The sequence below is a fragment of the Podarcis erhardii genome (genome assembly GCF_964252035.2).
Source record: "Podarcis erhardii genome assembly, chromosome: 7".
Taxonomy (NCBI): Eukaryota; Metazoa; Chordata; class Lepidosauria; order Squamata; family Lacertidae; genus Podarcis; species Podarcis erhardii.
In genome coordinates, this window is record NC_138511.1 from 21,849,182 (window position 1) to 21,867,263 (window position 18,082).

The following is an 18,082-nucleotide window of genomic DNA, read 5'->3' on the forward strand; positions in this document are numbered from 1 at the left end:
ATCCAGCGTGCTCCAGATCACAAGCCTCGTTCCCCAAGCAAAGGCCGAAACCCCTTGATTCAGCTTGCTTGCATGTCTATTACCCACAAGGCACCTCTTTGCTTCTTTATTGCTTTCACTCTGGCCATTTTCCCCGCAGCTGCAGGCAGTTCTTGGGGCTGCTAATGGTTTGGAAACTCACGAGGGTTACTATGGAGCTGGGAAAGCTTCCACCCATTCCTTGGCAACTTTGCACTCCTTAATCTTAGGGGATGGTTTTTATTTCATGTATTTTTATTTTATTTTTAAGTCCCTTCTGCATCTTGAATAGTTGCTTAGCACTAAAGTCTTTCCTCAGCCTTGTTTTGCTCCACAGCTCTGGCACAAATTCATTTTGCCAGGAATAATAATAATAATAATAATAATAATAATAATAATAATAATAATATTTTTATACCCCTCCCATCTGACTGAGTTTCCACAGCCACTCTGAGCGGCTCCCAACAGAATATTAATAATGATGATGATAAAACGACAAAACATCAAACATTAAAAACTTTCCTAAACAGGGCTGCCTTCAGATATCTTCTAAAAGTAAGGTAGTTGTTTATTTCCTTGACATCTAATGGGAGGGCGTTCCACAGGGTGGGTGCCACCACCAAGAAAGCCCTCTGCCTGGTTCCCTGTAACTTCACTTCTAGCTGTGAGGGAACCACTAGAAGGCCCTTGGAGCTGGACCTCAGTGTTCGGGCTGAACAATGGGGGTAGAGATGCTCCTTCAGGTATACTGGGCCAAGGCCGTTTAGGGCTTTAAAGATCAGCACCAACACTTTGAATTGTGCTCAGAAACATACTGGGAGCCAATGTAGGTCTTTCAGAATTGTTATATGGTCCTGGCGGCCACTCCCAGTCACCAGTCTAGCTGCCACATTCTGGATTAATTGCAGTTTCTGGGTTATCTTCAAAGGTAGCCCCACATAGAGTGCATTGCAGTAGTCCAAGCAGGCGATAACCAGAACATGCCCCACTCTGGCAGGACATTGCGCAGGCAGGTAGGGTCTCAGCCAGCGTACCAGATGGAGCTGGTGGACAGCTGCCCTGGACACAGAATTGACCTGTGCCTCCAAGGACAGCTGTGAGTCAGTCATGGGCCAATTGGGGCCCACTAATCTTTGCCTCTCCAACCGTGTCGCTGGATGATGATGTCACTGGGTGATGACAGCCAATGTGACATCAGCTGATGGGCAGGACTCACTCCTGCTTGACCAGCAAGTTTGGACTCTCCTCTCATCAGCTGGGTAGTGGAGGGTCTAAATCCTGCTGGGTACTGTGGGAAAAGCACTTGGGAGTTAGACCCCTCCATCCGTCCCTTGGGTCAAATCTAACAGATGAGCAGGAGTGCCCACTGATTAGTCAGCCAGCCAGCTGACATCATGTGGCCCTCCAAGTCTCCCTCTCTGGCCCTCAGATCTGTACCCAGGCCGCACACCCTTCCCCTCGGCTCCCCACACCCTCCTTGCCCCACACCTCCAGTATGGCTTTCATGAGTGTCCCGGAATTCTGCTCCTTCTTGCATTCAAAGCACTTATAAACCGTTTGAGATTTAAACATCTCTCAGCAGCGTACAGCATAAAAAGAAGGAACGGCGTCGTTAACACAGAATGACAGCAAAAATACCAGCAAAGTAAAATCATGCAAGAATAAAATGAATTGGAATTTAAAAGGATTAAAAAAAAAAAAAAATCTCTTGCTTGTTTGGATGTAGGATAGAGATGGGAGGGGGGGGTGTTAGTCTGTATGAAAAGCAGCTTAGTGCCCAAAGGTAATAATCAGATTTCTTGCTCCCCCCCGCTCCGCCTTGGATGGAGAAAGGTTCCAGGAGACTGTTCTCTGTCCATTCAACCACTCTGTTCAAAAAAGGTCAGGCCTTAGGAGGTTAACAATCTCCACTGCCATGGAAACCTCTGTGGCCCTTGACTCCTTTGCGGCACATGGCTGCGGCCTTCAGAGCAATGCGGGGAGCTTCCATTTTTCACCCTAAGGCCATTCGCCATCTTGCACCCACTGGCACCCATCAGGACTCTTCTGAGCAGATAAAGCCAAATTGGTGCCCTCCAATGTTTGGTCTCCCGAACCCCCTGGAGGGCACTAGGTTGGCGAAGGCTGCTGCAAAGCCACAGATCAGAATGATGACCAGCTTCTGAGCTGCGGGACTGGGAGGGCATCCGAACCACCCAGACTTGGCTGCCTGGGAGGACGCCCAGAAGTTGCACTATGATATCATAGGAGGCCTTTTTTTCAAAGGCCCCCTTTGTCAAGAGGCACAAGACGGGCATTGTTCCGCCGAGCTGGGATGGTTTCTCCTTGAATTCCCCGCATCTGCCAGCAGCTGGTTGGCATTGCCCGCAGGGCTGGCTCAGCTCAAGCCAAAGCAATGCTTCCTGGCTGCCCATCCCTCCCTGCCCCGCCTCCATGGACTCCCTTAACCTGGAAGAGGAAGAAAGGAAGAATTCTCCTCGGCTGCATGTGATCTGCGCAAAGCCGAAAGGGCAGCTTGTGCTTTTCAGAGACAGACACATCATGGGGTTTTAGCCTTCGATCAGAGCTGGATTTCGGAGAGCACAACCAGTTTGCCCGTACTGGGTGCTGAGCTGAGATGGCGCTGTAACAATGACAACAATGGAAGGCAAGAGGCAGGGGGCACCAAATTTTGGCGTCGCAAAGCGAGCTGCTGAAATTTTCAAGCCCAAACTCCGTCATTGCTTCCAATCCAGGGTGCAGGATTCCCCCAATACTTTCTTTTTGCTGTCCCACAGGTGCAAAGAAAGAGAGGGAATGACAGGGCAGGCATAGAATACAGAGGGTTGTTGAACTCACAGGCTGAGATATTATTATTTTGAGATCTGGGCAGTGGTGCCCTTTGGGGCTGGTAGGATGGAAAGCAGGGAGCATGACAGTAGGTGGCGCCAGAGCCAATAAAAGGCAGAGCCTACTGGTTCTAGTGTTGTCCCTCTCATCCTCTTCGCTGCTGAGTTCCACAAGGGGCAGCACTGAGACTGGACAACATCTTGGACGGGTTGTAAGAAGGCAGGCGGGTGAGGTGCTGGCTTGGTGGTGCAGAACCTTTAATAATAATAATTTTAAAAAAATTATTTATATCCTGCCCTCCCCAGCTGAAGCCAGGCTCAGAGCGTCTAACAGTAAAAGTAACACAGTTTACAGAAAATCACAATTAATTGGAATACATTCTAAAATCAGCCTGAGGGCCACATCTCCTTCCAGGGGCCACATGCCAGTGTGCAGAGGGCCAGAGGCAAAAGTGGCAAAGCAACCAATATTGCAGCTGTCAGTCAACCTGAACAACTGTGAACGAGGTGCCCTTGACGAGGTATTAGATCAGATCTATGCCTTAGATTCGTTGAAAGCATGTGGCTTCTCCCAAAGACTCCTGGGAACTGGATTCTAGGGATTGGAGCTCCAGGCATTTGCAGGTTTCTAAAGGAGCCATGGGACGCGGGTGGCGCTGTGGGTTAAACCACAGAGCCTAGGGCTTGCCGATCAAAAGGCTGGCGGTTCGAATCCCTGTGACGGGGTGAGCTCCCGTTGCTCGGCCCCTGCTCCTGCCAACCTAGCAGTTTGAAAGCACGTCAAAGTGCAAGTAGATAAATAGGTACCGCTCTGGCGGGAAGGTAAACGGCGTTTCCGTGCGCTGCTCTGGTTCACCAGAAGCGGCTTTGTCATGCTGGCCACATGACCCGGAAGCTGTGCGCCGGCTCCCTCGGCCAGTAAAGTGAGAGGAGCGCCACAACCCCAGAGTCGGCCATGACTGGACCTAATGGTCAGGGGTCCCTTTACCTTTTTAAAGGAGCCATTTCCTCAGTTTGTGAAGACTGGCTGCAAGCAGGCAAGCAGGCTGCTCACATTGTGTCCGGGGCACCTGCCAAGGTTTGATCACCAAGTTGACAGGGAGCCAGGGCGAGTGTCATGCCGAGAATGAGGTGCAGCAGGAAGGCATGGTCTGAGGCTCACATGCCAATTGCACGTTTGACAACCTGGATTCCACACACTCCCACACACTTGTAGCTGCTTCTTCTCAAGCTGAGTGATGACACCTTTCTTCCCTGGGACTGTCTGTGTCTGCAGCAACAGACCAGGCCGAGCGAACACAGGCGGCAACGGTGCAATCTCTGGTTTGTTTGTTTTTTTAATAGATTTTTTTAAAATAAATATTTATTAAAGTTTTTAAATATAAATGCACAAATAATAAACAATCTTACTTCTGTCACAAACATAGTTTCATCACTTCTTTGGACTCCCTCGCGTCTCCCGCTCCCATTTACATCGTTAAAAGTTTTTTCCAAACAAATTATCAACTTGTTTACAATCTCATATCCACTCATTCAAATATAATCTAGCAATTCTTCCCAAAAATTTTATATTTTCTTTAATCTCACTTATCATCAAATTTAAATCTAATTTAGTGGTGGCCAATTTTTTGTAATCTAGCATCCTTCTTAACATTCAACCAAATTACAATGTTTTTGTAGATACATCTTAAATTTCTTCCAGTCTTCCTCCATCTTCTCTTCTCCCAGGTCTTGTTTTTTTTAATAGATTTTTATTAAGATTTTAAAGGTTACAGAAAAAAGTAAAAATATAAGTAACAATCAGAAAAAAGCAACAACAACAGAACAATACATAAAAAACAAACATCATCAAAAAACAAAAAGAAAAAAAGAAAACAAATCAAACCTTTACATAACTTACTTTCCTTTGCTTACTTCCTTGACCTCCTCACACCTCCCTTTTTTGTATTCTAATTCAATTAGATATTTCAGCAAACCCTTTCCAGCTTTGTTTTTATCCTAATAATTTATCTTGGTATACTGTAATTTTACATTCTCTTCTTTCACCGATTCATTTTTACTTAATCCTTTATATCATTTCTGCTAAAACCACATAATTTTATTCCAACACTTTCTAACATTCCTTAATTTTACAATGTTTCTGAAGATAGACTTTAAATTTCTTCCAATCTTCTTCCACAAACTCTTCTCCTTGGTCTCGGATTCTGCCAGTCAACGGTGCAATCTCTGTTCCCCTTTCTTTTATAGCAGGGGAGCCCTCTTCATGCTGAGAGCCACCTTCCTTTCTGGGCAACCTTCCGTGGGGGGCGGGGGATGCCAGTGGTGGGTGTGGCCAGAGGCCAAAGTGGGCAGAGCAATAAATGCAAATGTGGGTTTTAAAAACATGGTAAACTACCGTATTTTTCGCTCTATAAGACACAACCAGACCACAAGATGCACCTAGTTTTTGGAGGAGGAAAACAAGAAAAAAAATATTCTGAATCTCAGAAGCCAGAACAACAAGAGGGATCGCTGCGCAGTGAAAGCAGCAATCCCTCCTGCACTTCTGGCTTCTGGGATAGCTGCGCAGCCTGCATTCGCTCCATAAGACGCACACACATTTCCCCTTACTTTTTAGGAGGGAAAAGTGAGTCTTATAGAACAAAAAATACAGTAGTTTCTACACACACGGTCCTTCACTCCTCCTTATTCTTCAGCCAGGCAAGCGAGGGACAGGATCAGAGTTCTAGCCAGGAGAAAACACTCAAGGAAGTTGCAAAGCATGTTTGGTGAGGGGGCGTGGCCTGGGGAGAAAATGGGTGTGTCTGGCGAGGGGTGTGTGGCCTGGAGAGAGGGGCGTGGCTGGTGAGGAGCCATGGCCTGGGTCAATATTAACTCAGCGGCAAGAGGGAGGGAATCTGAAAGCCATATAGAATGTCGAGAAGAAAATGCCCTAGAGTTCGGTTTTTTAAGATGCTTTGGAAACAGCTACTTCAAGGGGAGAGAGCTGCTCACTAGCTCAAAGAGGAGAAAGGGCACAAGTAAGCTTTAAGACAATGAGGGTTTGAAGCAGAAAGAGAGAGAACTCTTTCAGGCAGTGGTGGTGAACCTCAGTTGTTGTTGTTGTTTAGTTGTTTAGTCGTGTACAACTCTTTGTGACCCCCTGGACCAGAGCACGCCAGGCACTTCTGTCTTCCACTGCCTCCCGCAGTTTGGTCAAACTCATGCTGGTAGCTTCGAGAACACTGTCCAACCATCTCGTCCTCTGTCGTCCTCTTCTCCTTGTGCCCTCCATCTTTCCCAACATCAGGGTCTTTTCCAGGGAGTCTTCTCTTCTCAAGAGGTGGCCAAAGTATTGGAGCCTCAGCTTCAGGATCTGTCCTTCCAGTGAGCACTCAGGGCTGATTTCCTTAAGAATGGATAGGTTTGATCTTCTTGCAGTCCATGGGACTCTCAAGAGTCTCCCCCCAGCACCATAATTCAAAAGCATTATGGTGCTTTTGAATTATGGTGAGCCTCAGTCTGAGGGGCCAAATCCGGCCATCGGGACTCTCCCCAAGCCACACTCTTCACTGGCCTGGCTCAGCACCCTCCTTGGGTGTTTTTGCTTAACTGGAATGCATGCTTGAACTCTGATCATGCCTCTCGCTTGTTTGGACAAAGGTTAGAGAAGGGTGTGTTTAGAAACTAGCCTATTAAAAACTTATATTCATCGCTCCATTCCTATTGCCTCTGGCCCCTTCTACCACTTCCACACTTTTCAGTGCAATTCCCTGACGCATCCCTTCCAACAAAAAATAAGGCAATTCCCCCACCCACCCACCCAAAGCATTTTTTTATTTTGATCTTTTTTGCACAAGAGCACCAAACCCACTTTAACTGAGCAACCTGCATTTATTTGCCTGTAGGCAGTTGACTCTCATCTGCAATGCAACCACAGTGTGGGTGTACCCATGTTGCAGATGGGAGGACTTAGGCTAAGAGAGAGGAGAGGGACAGGGAGAATTTATGCATCGCCTACAGCTAGCTAGGAAGCAATTAAGATCCGATTTCCAAATCTCAGCTACAAAAATGAATGAAGCTTTCAACGTTCTCAGGTTTGTCAGAGGGCTTGCATCTGTCTGGACGCTTTGGGCGGGGAGCGACGTGGTCCTGCGCGGTTCTAGCAACCTGGTGGCCCTCTGGGGTAATGTCTGTACAGTTTCAAGGCCTGCCAAGCATGCTAGAGAGCTTTCCGTGCCTTGACAGGGCCTGGCTTGGGATGGGCTGCAGCCTGTCTCTGTACAGTAGCGAGCAGAAAACTGGCCAGGCCAAACGCAAGGAGCTCACACGCCCCTGGCCTGCCTGGTGCCTGATTTTTATTTTTTAACTGAAGGCAAAGCAGGCTTAAAGCTTCCTCCAGAGCTGCAGCAAGCCCCTTCCTCCCTCTTATCGATTTCCCTCTTTCACTGACAGCCATCAACAGGCCTGCTTAGGAGCCTGGTAGCTAAGGGGGGTGGGGTGAACAGAATATGTCCTTTAAGGGGCACCATAGGGCAGGAGTTTGAAGCATGAAACTGGGTCTCCATTCAGCAGAATAAGAAAGACATCCCACCTGCCACTATGGCAGGGCTGCCTTACCATGTATGGCATAATAAACATTGCTTTGTTGTATCCAATGCTAGACCTTCCCAAAGTAGACCCATTGAAGTGAATGGGCATGCCTAACAGAGCTCCATTCATTCAAATGGGTCTACACGGAATGGAACATCCCATTGCCACCTAAAACAGGGGTGAGGGACCTTTTTCACCCCTGCGGATCAGGTCCTTTTCTCTCCCACCTCACCTCTCGAAGGCCGAGTGTCACTGGTGGGCTGGGCTGCCCACCAGTCAATCAGCTGGTGTCGCACTGATGTCAGCCGACCTTTTCGGCACATTAAAGTCTGGTTTGCTGGACTCTCCTGGTGCCGCCCTCATAACCAGGAAGGGATTTAACCTGGGGGTTAATCAAGGTCTTGCTTGGGTCTGCAGGGAGATGTTCATGCAATTGAATAGGAGCCAAGGATGAACATCTGGCCGTTCACTCCAGGAGTTGGGAACATCTAACCCTCCAGATGTTGCTGAGCTGCTGTTCCCCATAAGCCCCTGCTATCGAGGTCCAAGGCCAGAGGGATGCTGGGAGTTGGAGTCCAGGAACATCTGGAGGACCACTGGCTCCCCAACCCAGTGTAGTGTAGTGTAGTGTAGTGTAGTGGTTAAGGGCGGTGGACTTGTAATCTGGTGAACTGGGTTTGATTCCCCGCTCCTCCACATGCAGCTGCTGGGTGACCTTGGGCCAGTCACACTTCTCTGAAGTCTCTCAGCCCCACTCACCTCACAGAGTGTTTGTTGTGGGGGAGGAAGGGAAAGGAGAATGTTAGCTGCTTTGAGACTCCTTCGGGTAGTGATAAAGCGGGATATCAAATCCAAACTCCTCTTCAAACCTATCCTAGACCCAAGACTGAAATGGCAGTGATTTAGGAGTAGCTCACAGCCCCGAGAATAGACCCTAAAATCCAATTCTTGGGCCCAAGCTTAAGATCTGCAAACCCTGCCCCCTGGAATATCCCCAGGCGTTTATTTATTTTTATTTCATTTGTTGAATTTGCATATTGGGCATTCTCTCCCTAATAAGAAGGGAAGAGACCCACCAATTTCTAACCTTCAAATTGCTCACACTGATGTAGATGATGTTGTCTCTGCTTCCACCTGCTGGTCTTGGGGGAGAGATGCAGAGAGCAGAAACACACTTGGGGGGGGGGGCATGTTTGACTCAACCTGAGCCTACCCTCCTCCTTAATAAGTACTTTTAATCTAAACATAATATCAAGTTGTGGGGCTGTCTGCAGCACTAGTCCTATTCAGAGCGGACCTACTGAAGTTCATTGCTATATCGGGGTCTGGAAATGTAATTGAATTGGTTTCTTTAATGCAGTGGGTCTCGCAATATTTTTTTCTCTGGGTCACACTTTAAGAATAAAAATTTGCTCACTCCACACCAACGTTTTTATTGATAAGAAATACATTGGAAAACAGAAAGAAACGACTCCCAGCAGTGCTTGATTTATAACAGAATACAACTACAGTACTTTACAATATGATCATGGGACATCGATAAAGTATAAAGCAATGCAGTTACATAAGAACACAAATCATTCCCAAAATATAATTATAATCAAGCCTCTTACATGTGCACTTTAGTATGTATACAAACTCAAGGAGATGTGTGAGCTTGATTTTGCTGGGTAATTTCATTTATATTAGGTCTAATTTGAAACAAGCATCTCCTCATCAACAGAAAGAAACCTTTCTTTTTTCTGATCTTAATAATAGTAGTAATAAGTATAATAATTTATTAATTGCATGCCACCCACCTGACTGTTGCCCCAGGCGGCTCCCAACAAATTATAAACCAAAGTAAAACATCAAACCTTGAAAACTTCCCTATACAGAGCTGCCTTCAGAAGTCTTCTAAAAGTCAGATAGTTGCTTATTTCCTTGATACCTGTCAGTTTGAAAATCCCTGTTCACAACAATATATCATGGGAAACTGCAGAAGAATAGCCAATGTGTGGGTGCTGTTTCTGGTTGTAAATCCAAACAAGATTATTTTGATACTATAGTATCAGTGTAGTAACCCTGAAATGTTTAAAAGTTTCTTTGATTGTCCTTCAATTTTTCCACCACACTTTCCATCCTCTCCTTTGAGAACCACTGGTTTAATGGCACAGTTAATTGGTTGAACAAATGGTGGCTGAGAGGAGCAAGTCAGTTTTCTTTTGCCTAGTTGTCTAATCATATTATTTCAATACTCTCTTGTTGATTTTCATTTGTCACATTTTACAGCTTGTTTTGAGGGTGTTTTCTTTCCTTGTTTGCCATGAATTTCCCTTGCTTTCGCAGCCGATTCTTACATGCAATGTTTCTTTTCGTACAAAAGAAGATGCTGTACTTAATTGTGATACACGAAATGTAGAAACCATCTGATATTTTTGGATGTTTGCTGTTTATTTAAGATACCTTAGCCTATGTTGCAAACTGCTCAGAGTTTTGTTTAAACAGAAGCAGTGTGTAAATCGTCTAGATAGGAAAATACAGTGGTACCTCGGGTTAAGAACTTAATTTGTTCCGGAGGTCTGTTCTTAACCTGAAACTGTTCTTAACCTGAAGCACCACTTTAGCTAATGGGGCCTCCTGCTGCTGCCGCTGCGCCGCCGCTGCATGATTTCTGTTCTCATCCTGAAGCAAAGTTCTTAACCCAAGGTACTATTTCTGGATTAGCTGAGTCTGTAACCTGAAGCGTATGTAACCTGAAGCATACGTAACCCGAGGTACCACTGTAAATCATTTCATAGACATGTCTAACCCAGAGAAACTGGAATGGATATATTCACCCTTCCCTACCTAAGAAAAAAACATTGATCAATGAATCACTGTGCCTTTCTCCACTCCAGGTGTCATCCAAGCCAAGCGTCTACGTGCGACCGATATCTCAACAAGCAGCTTCCGCCTCATTTGGCCCAAGTTTTTGACCCGGGAGACGGGTTATTATGTCCTGGAGTATGCCCCGACCGGAGACCCCAGGCGGAAACTGACCAAGCAGCTGACAGGTGACCACACCAGCTTCCTGGTGAGCCACCTGGAGCCCCAAACCACGTACGAGGTCGCCCTCATTCCCGAGTCCAACGAGAGATACATGCCACCCCAAACCACCAGGGTCACCACCTTGGAAGGTAAGACAAAGAAGGTCTGGAGGGGGCGGGCACAATGGAAAGCCATCCTAGCTCAGCCAGGGGCCAACTGAGAGGCAGAAGTTCTCTGGCCATTTTGACTGCTTGGCTCCTTGTTCTCCTGTCTGTCTTCACTGTGGTCATGCAGTGTGGCATAATGGTTAGAGCAGTGGTTCCCAACCTTTTTTTGGCCATGCCCCACCTAAGCGTCTCTAAAATCCTGATGCACCCGTCCCCCTGATATATATTCTTCTTATTCAAAAAGTGAACTCCTATTCATGTGGTAAAGGTAAAGGGACCCCTGACCATTAGGTCCAGTCATGGCCGGCTCTGGGGTTGCGGCACTCATATCGTTTTTTTGGCTGAGGGAGCCAGCGTACAGCTTCCAGGTCATGTGGCCAGCATGACTAAGCCGCTTCTGGAGAACCAGAGCAGCGTATGGAAACGCCGTTTCCCTTCCCGCCACAGCAGTACCTATTTATCTACTTGCACTTTGACGTGCTTTCGAACTGCTAGGTGGCCAGGAGCAGGGACCAAGCAACGGGAGCTCACCCCGTCGTGGGGATTTGAACCACTGACCTTCTGATCGGCAAGTCCTAGGCTCTGTGGTTTAACCCACAGCGCCACATGGAGGGAGCCTAAAAGGCCATTAACTGTTAATAACTCATTATTGAATTGCCCCCCCTTAAAAATCAAATTGCCCCCTTACGGGGCGTGCGCCCCACATTGGTAACCATGAGTAAGAGTGTCCAGCTAGGACCTGGGAGACCAGGGTTCTAATACCAACTCGGCCACAAAGTTTGCTGGTCACTGCCTCTCGGCCTAGCCTACCTCACCTTTGTACAGTAGGCTGGTTTCCACACAGAGAGAGACCCCTTTCTTTCCTCCATCCAGGCAGCCAGGCATTACCTCCTATCCCTGAACTATGAAAGCTGGTCTTTCGAAGAACAACTGCTTAAGAACTCGTGCCCATGTTTGATTCCCTTCCTTTTTTCCTTCCTTGTCGGTGGTTGTTGTTGTTTAGGTAGTAAGTCTGCAGGAAAGGTCTGCCTCGTTTTAATTGCATATCAGCTAGGGCTGCCATATTTCAAGAAGTCAAAAATCCAGACACAGTTGCTCAGCTTTTCTGAGCAACCGTCCAAAGTCATTCAGCTATTTTAGGGTGACCGGCAGCAGCGGACGGCAGGGTGGCGAGTGGGCTTATGAAATCGCAGTCTGGGAGACGACCAGGAAGCAATCGCTGCACAGCGCTTCCTCCTGGGAACAGATGGTATCCCAGACATTTGTTATTAAATTAAAAATTCTCCCTGGGCATCAATTTTGCTCCCACCCCACCCCAGACATTACTGGAATTTTCCTGTTTATATAGCCACCCTATGTAAGCCAATCTGGGAGCCTTTGGGGCTGAAGAGCAGGGTTCAAATGCTCTGAATAAACGTTGTTGTTGTTTAATCGTTTAGTCGTGTCCGACTCTTCATGACCCCATGGACCAGAGCACGCCAGGCACTTCTGTCTTCCACTGCCTCCCACAGTTTGGTCAAACTCATGTTTGTGGCTTCGAGAACACTGTCCAACCATCTCGTCCTCTGTCGTCCCCTTCTTCTTGTCCCCTCCATCTTTCCCAACATCAGGGTCTTTTCCAGGGAGTCTTCCCTTCTCATGAGGGGGCCAAAGTATTAGAGTCTCAGCTTCACAATCTGTCCTTCCAGTGAGCACTCAGGGCTGATTTCCTTAAGAAACGTTTGATCTTCTTGCAGTCCATGGGACTCTCAAGAGTCTCCTCCAGCACCATAATTCAAAAGCATCAATTCTTCAGCGATCAGCCTTCTTTATGGTCCAGCTCTCACTTCCATACATCACTACTGGGAAAACCATAGCTTTAACTCTGAATAAATAGTAATTAATAAAATAAATTGTCAGAGTTCAAGGATATATTCTAGCCAGGTAAAAATTGTCAAGTAGGAGCAAAAGAGAATCAGTGAGGGTGTGCAGTCTGGGGAGATTTTCAAGGGCTACTCAGAGAAGCCTGTTGGACACATTTGGCCTCCAGGCATGAGGTTTCCTCCTGCCCCAAAACTAGATGGTCACATTATCTGATGGGACATAAGGCCCTTCCAATGTTCCTATGGGATTAAAAAAAAATAGCTTCAATTCATCCTTCCCAATGTTTGCTGACCCACGCAATAGATATGGAAGCGATTGGTCATGTTTTCCTTTCATTCACTGCAATGACAGCTCCAGGATTTTAAGGGCCGAGAAATAATTACCTCTGCTTCTACCGGGATAAGCAAGTTTTCATGTCAGGCACCTAATTCTTGCCATTGGTGAAACTCCTCTCAGTAGGGAAAAAAAAACCCCAGGAAGCAGATGGTGAGATGAAGTTTGGCACGGCTCAGTCTCTGCATTGTGTTGGAAACGGCTCTTAAGGGGGTTATTATGGGATGCTAGTGCCATTCCACTTTGGTGAAGCTCTTACACTTTGTTCGCTTATGTCACAGCTGGGATAGATAAAAGGAAGGCCTTCTTCATGCAGCCAAGAGCCTAAGTATGGAATTTGCTCCCATGAGAGGCAGTGAAGGCCAATAACTTTTGGATGGCATTAAAAGAGGGATAGAGAAATTCACGGAGGAGGAGGAGGCTGTTGGTGGCAGCCAGCCACAATGGCTATGATCTGCCTCAACTTTCATTTATACCTAGTTTGGGAAATAAGTTAATAATAATAATAATTTTATTAATCATGCCCCGCCTATCTGGCTGGTTTCCCCAGCCCCTCTGGGGCAGCTTCCAACATGTACAAAAACATAATTAAACATCAAACATTGAAAACTTCCCGATACAGGGCTGCCTTCAGGTGTCTTCTGAAAGTTGTGTAGTTCTTAATCTCCTTGACATCTGGTGGGAGGGCGTTCCACAGGGAAGGCGCCACTACCAAGAAGGCAACTGCTGAAAAGTTGTCACAGGAACCCCAATATCAGGAGTCCTTGCTGCAGGTTCATATTCTACGCTGTCATAGATTCCCTGAATTCTTCGCTCCTAGAAGCTGTCAGCATGCAGCAGTGGCCACACCCTGGAAATGGCTTTGACTGGCTGGCTAAACCAGATGAGGGCACCCTATGGGTCTCAAACCCAAGGCTTGGTGAGTTAGAGATCTTGACTGTCTGAGAAGACAGACTCTGGGGGATTGAGCAAACAAGACCAATAGTGGGTCCAACGGTCAAGAAGGTGTTTTCTGCACATGCTGTAGAGCAGTGGTTCTCAACGTGTGGGTCCCCCAGATGTTGTTGGACTACAACTCCCATCATCCCTGAGCTCTGGCCTTGCTAGCTAGGGGTGATGGGAGTTGTAGTTCAAGAACATCTGGGGACCCACAGGTTGAGAAAGGCTGCTGTAGAGGGAAGTGAAGGGCAGATGGGGCTCATCAACCTGGGAAGGGAGCCCATCTGAGAGAAGGAAGACTCAGGTTCTAAACCTCCACTGCCTTGCGGGATATCTTTGGGAGAAGAAAAGTCTAAGGAGTAAACCTTACACAAATCCAGAGTGGAGTCCCTAAGATGGTTGGATGGTGCCTTGTATAATACAGTGGTACCTCGGGTTAAGTACTTACCGGTAATTTTTTCCTGAGGTCTGTACTTAACCTGAAACTGTTCTTAACCTGAAGCACCACTTTAGCTAATGGGGCCTCCCGCTGCTGCTGCATGGTTTCTGTTCTCATCCTGAAGCAAAGTTCTTAACCTGAGGTAATATTTCTGGGTTAGCAGAGTCTGTAACCTGAAGTGTATGTAACCTGAAGCGTATGTAACCCGAGGTACCACTGTAATAATAATAATAATAATAATAATAATAATAATAATAATAATTTATTACTTATACCCTGCCCATCTGGCCAGGCCTCCCCAACCACTCTGGGTGGCTCATTCTGCCCAGAGTGTATACCTCATTCCAGCCAAGCAGATGCCAAACATATTACTCTGCTTTCCTTTGGTCTACATCACTGAGGCTGAGGGGAAAGGCTTGTTTTCTGGGCAGCCCAGGAGCCCCTTACACTGCCCAGGCTTGTGCCCTGCTGGGGTCACTAATGCAGGTTTGACTTCACCCCCGGAGGCGCACTCCATTGTCTCTCGAGACAAGACAGGTGCCGAGAACAATAGGCAGGGAGTGGCCGAGGTTTGAGCCCTACTTCTGTTGTTGTTGTTGTTGTTGTTGTTGTTGTTGTTGTTGTTGTTGTTGTTGTTCGGAATAAAATCTTATTCAATTGATACTACAGATATGGCCATGATTGCCCTGCTCCCATCTGAACTGAGGGAGTGTGTCAGAAGTTGCCTTGCACCAGATTTATCTGTGCCTGTCAGGCATGGAGAGTCCTCCCCTCCCTTCAATAACTTCACAGATCAGAACTAACGAGCAGTTGATAGGTTTTAAAAAAGTAAAGGGACCCCTGACTATTAGGTCCAGTTGTGACCGACTCTAGGGTTGCGGCACTCATCTCGCTTTATTGGCCGAGGGAGCCGGCGTATAGCTTCCGAGTCATGTGGCCAGCATGACTAAGCCGCTTCTGGTGAACCAGAGCAGCACACAGAAACGCCGTTTACCTTCCCGCCAGCGTGGTAGCTATTTATCTACTTGCACTTTGAGGTGCTTTCGAACTGCTAGGTTGGCAGGAGCAGGGACCGAGCAACGGGAGCTCACCCCGTCGCGGGGATTCGAACTGCCGACCTTCTGATCGGCAAGTCCTAGGCTCTGTGGTTTAACCCACAGCACCACCCGTGTTCTTTTATTGCAGCATCATTTTGCGAGCACAAATACATAGCTCTCCACAAAGAGGGCAGTTGGCTAGTCTAATCCGACTTCCAACTTCCGCAGCATTTTGGGCTCCAATGAAAAGTTCCTCCCTCCCTCTGACTCCTTTGCTCTATGATACATTTGGACCACTGAGTCCGTGGTGAGTTGGGGGGTCCCCCACGCTCTCAAGAGACGTCTCAACTAGCTGCCCCCTCCCTTCTGGTTCTGTTGTCATTATCTCATAACTGGGTAACTCCTCTCTTCTTCTTTTCGTTAGAACGTTTATTAATTTTCCAATAAAAGGCATCCAATTAACATATCAAATCATAATCCAATAAAAATAAAAAACTAAAATAAAAAAGTTCAAATTATCTTCTGAATTGTAATTTTTAATTTTACAACTTCCCACAGTCTGAACCTTGAGCATGTCCAAATCTCAGTCTCATCAATATTTCCATATTTCTGTATCTCGATTTTATCTCTCCAAACTTCTTTGGCTCTGCGATCCTCAATCATGTCAGAAATCAGATAACCTTTCGTCCGTTGAGTGCAGATTTGTTTGTGTAATGTACCATTACAACTGTTTTTTTACCTGAATTATTGGCACGGCTGGGGTCTGGTCTTGTGGGAGTCAGCCATTTCCCACCACCAGAAATAGGAACTCCTCTCTAAGCTGCTCAGCTTCTGTCTCTCTCTCTCTGCTTCTGAACATGCTGTGGACAAGGAGGGGGCCAGCTCTCCATCAGAGAGAAGCTGGTCTTCATTCCCCAGTCCTCGTCTTCAGACCATTCCCTGACACTGCCCCCTTTTCAGTCTGTCTACCTTCTCTCCACAGAGCCCATCAGCCCAGCAAGAGTCCTCATCTCAGACTCCAGGCCCCACAGCATCCGGGTCAGCTGGGCCCCTACTCCGGACAGCGTGTCCGCCTATCAGGTCCTATACGGGCCCCTGCCTGGGAACGCAGTCAAGCTGGTGGAGGTCGATGGGAGCCTCAACTCCACCATCTTGGATGACCTGACTGCCAACACCACCTACTTGGTGACTGTGTCTGCCATTTATAAATCGGGCAAGGAGAAAGCGCTGTCGGCCAAGGCATGCACGGCAGAAGGTGAGGCGGTACCCACGCCCTCCACAGGGACAAAATTTGGAGACAAGGGAGGAAGGGTAGTGCTGCCGAATTAAACTTGTGGCACAGGTGCATTTTCTACATGCTCGGAGGCCCCAAACCAAAGAGAATGTGTCTCAAGATGCTGAAGAAATGTGGATTTTCCCCTTTCCAAAATAGCCCAACGTGTTCTGTTTAATATGTGGCCACCAAGGCCATATAACACCAGTCCTGAAAGACCTACATTGGTTCCCAGTATGTTTCCAAGCACAATTCAAAGTGTTGGTGCTGACCTTTAAAGCCCTAAATGGCCTCGGCCCAGTATACCTGAAGGAGCGTCTCCACCCCCATTGTTCTGCCCAGACACTGAGGTCCAGCGCCAAGGGCCTTCTGGTGGTTCCCTCACTGCAAGAAGCGAAGTTACAGGGAACCAGGCAGAGGGCCTTCTCGGTAGTGGCACCCACCCTGTGGAACGCCCTCCCATCAGATGTCAAGGAAATAAACAACTATCTGACTTTTAGAAGACATCTGAAGACAGCCCTGTTTAGGGAGGTTTTTAATGTTTGAATTTTTATTGTGTTTTTAATATTCTGTTGGGAGCCACCCAGAGTGACTGGGGAAACACAGCCAGACGGGTGGGTTATAAATAAATTAATAATAATAATTATTGTTGTTGTTGTTGATATTGACAGATCTGCTTGTCCCACGGCAAAATGGGTGTGGTTTATGAGAAGGGGCGGAGCTTTGGGGACCTGGCTGCCAATAGCATACAGTTATTTCTGTTGACATTTGCTGATGGAAATGCACTGTCTTTATGCTCTCTTTCTTCCCGCTGAGCAGAGAACTCCAGGATAAAGCACCTGCGCTTTGAAGACTTGAGCCCCACCACCGTGAAGGCCTCATGGGAGCCTGCCGACGGCAGCGTCCTGGGCTACCGGGTGAGGTGCCGGCGGCAGGCTGGTTCTTCGACTCTCCTCAGCGTCTCGCCGCAGATCCACAGCGTGCTGCTGTCAGACCTGGCGGAGGGCAGCACCAACAAAGTGTGTGTCAAGCCTGTGTACAGGAACCAGCAAGGGAAAGGGGTGTGCCGGATGGTCCACAAGCAGCCGGGTAAGCTGTGGGGAGACTGTGACACCTTCCAGCGTGGATGGCCTTGCCTTAGAAGGGGATAAGATGGGTCCATGGAGGAGAAGGCTGGCAGCATCTACCAGTTGTAGATGCCATTGTTGGAGGCAGTTATGCCTCTGATCACCCGTGCCTGAGGAGTCACGATTTATTCATTCATCCCGTAAAATTCACACACCCCAATTTGCTTGGAACTTTGTGATATCAGTATATTAGGTTTGATTTTGGTATGGAAATCTGTTCCTATGTGCTTAGCTCTAGAGATCCCCATTTACTTAATTTTATTTGGCATCTGTTACTATACTTTGTTATGGGATGCGGGTGATGCTGTGGTCTAAACCACAGAGCCTAGGGCTTGCCGATCAGAAGGTCAGCAGTTCGAATCCCCGCAATGGGGTGAGCTCCCGTTGCTCGGTCCCTGCTCCTGCCAACCTAGCAGTTCGAAAGCACCTCAAAGTGCAAGTAGATAAATAGGTACCATGCTGGCGGGAAGGTAAACG

At 47.4% G+C, this 18,082-nt stretch overlaps 1 protein-coding gene across 1 annotated transcript in view; it reads left to right on the forward strand.

Moving 5' to 3' along the window:
• The window catches only part of VWA1 (von Willebrand factor A domain containing 1), a 41,209-nt gene that overhangs the window by 21,034 nt on the left and 2,093 nt on the right, over positions 1 to 18,082 (forward strand). Inside the window, exons 3-5 of the mRNA XM_081871091.1 lie at positions 10,298 to 10,576; positions 16,188 to 16,460; positions 17,298 to 17,567. Coding sequence (XP_081727217.1) covers positions 10,298 to 10,576; positions 16,188 to 16,460; positions 17,298 to 17,567 — 822 coding nt within the window. The remainder of the gene's footprint in view (positions 1 to 10,297; positions 10,577 to 16,187; positions 16,461 to 17,297; positions 17,568 to 18,082) is intronic.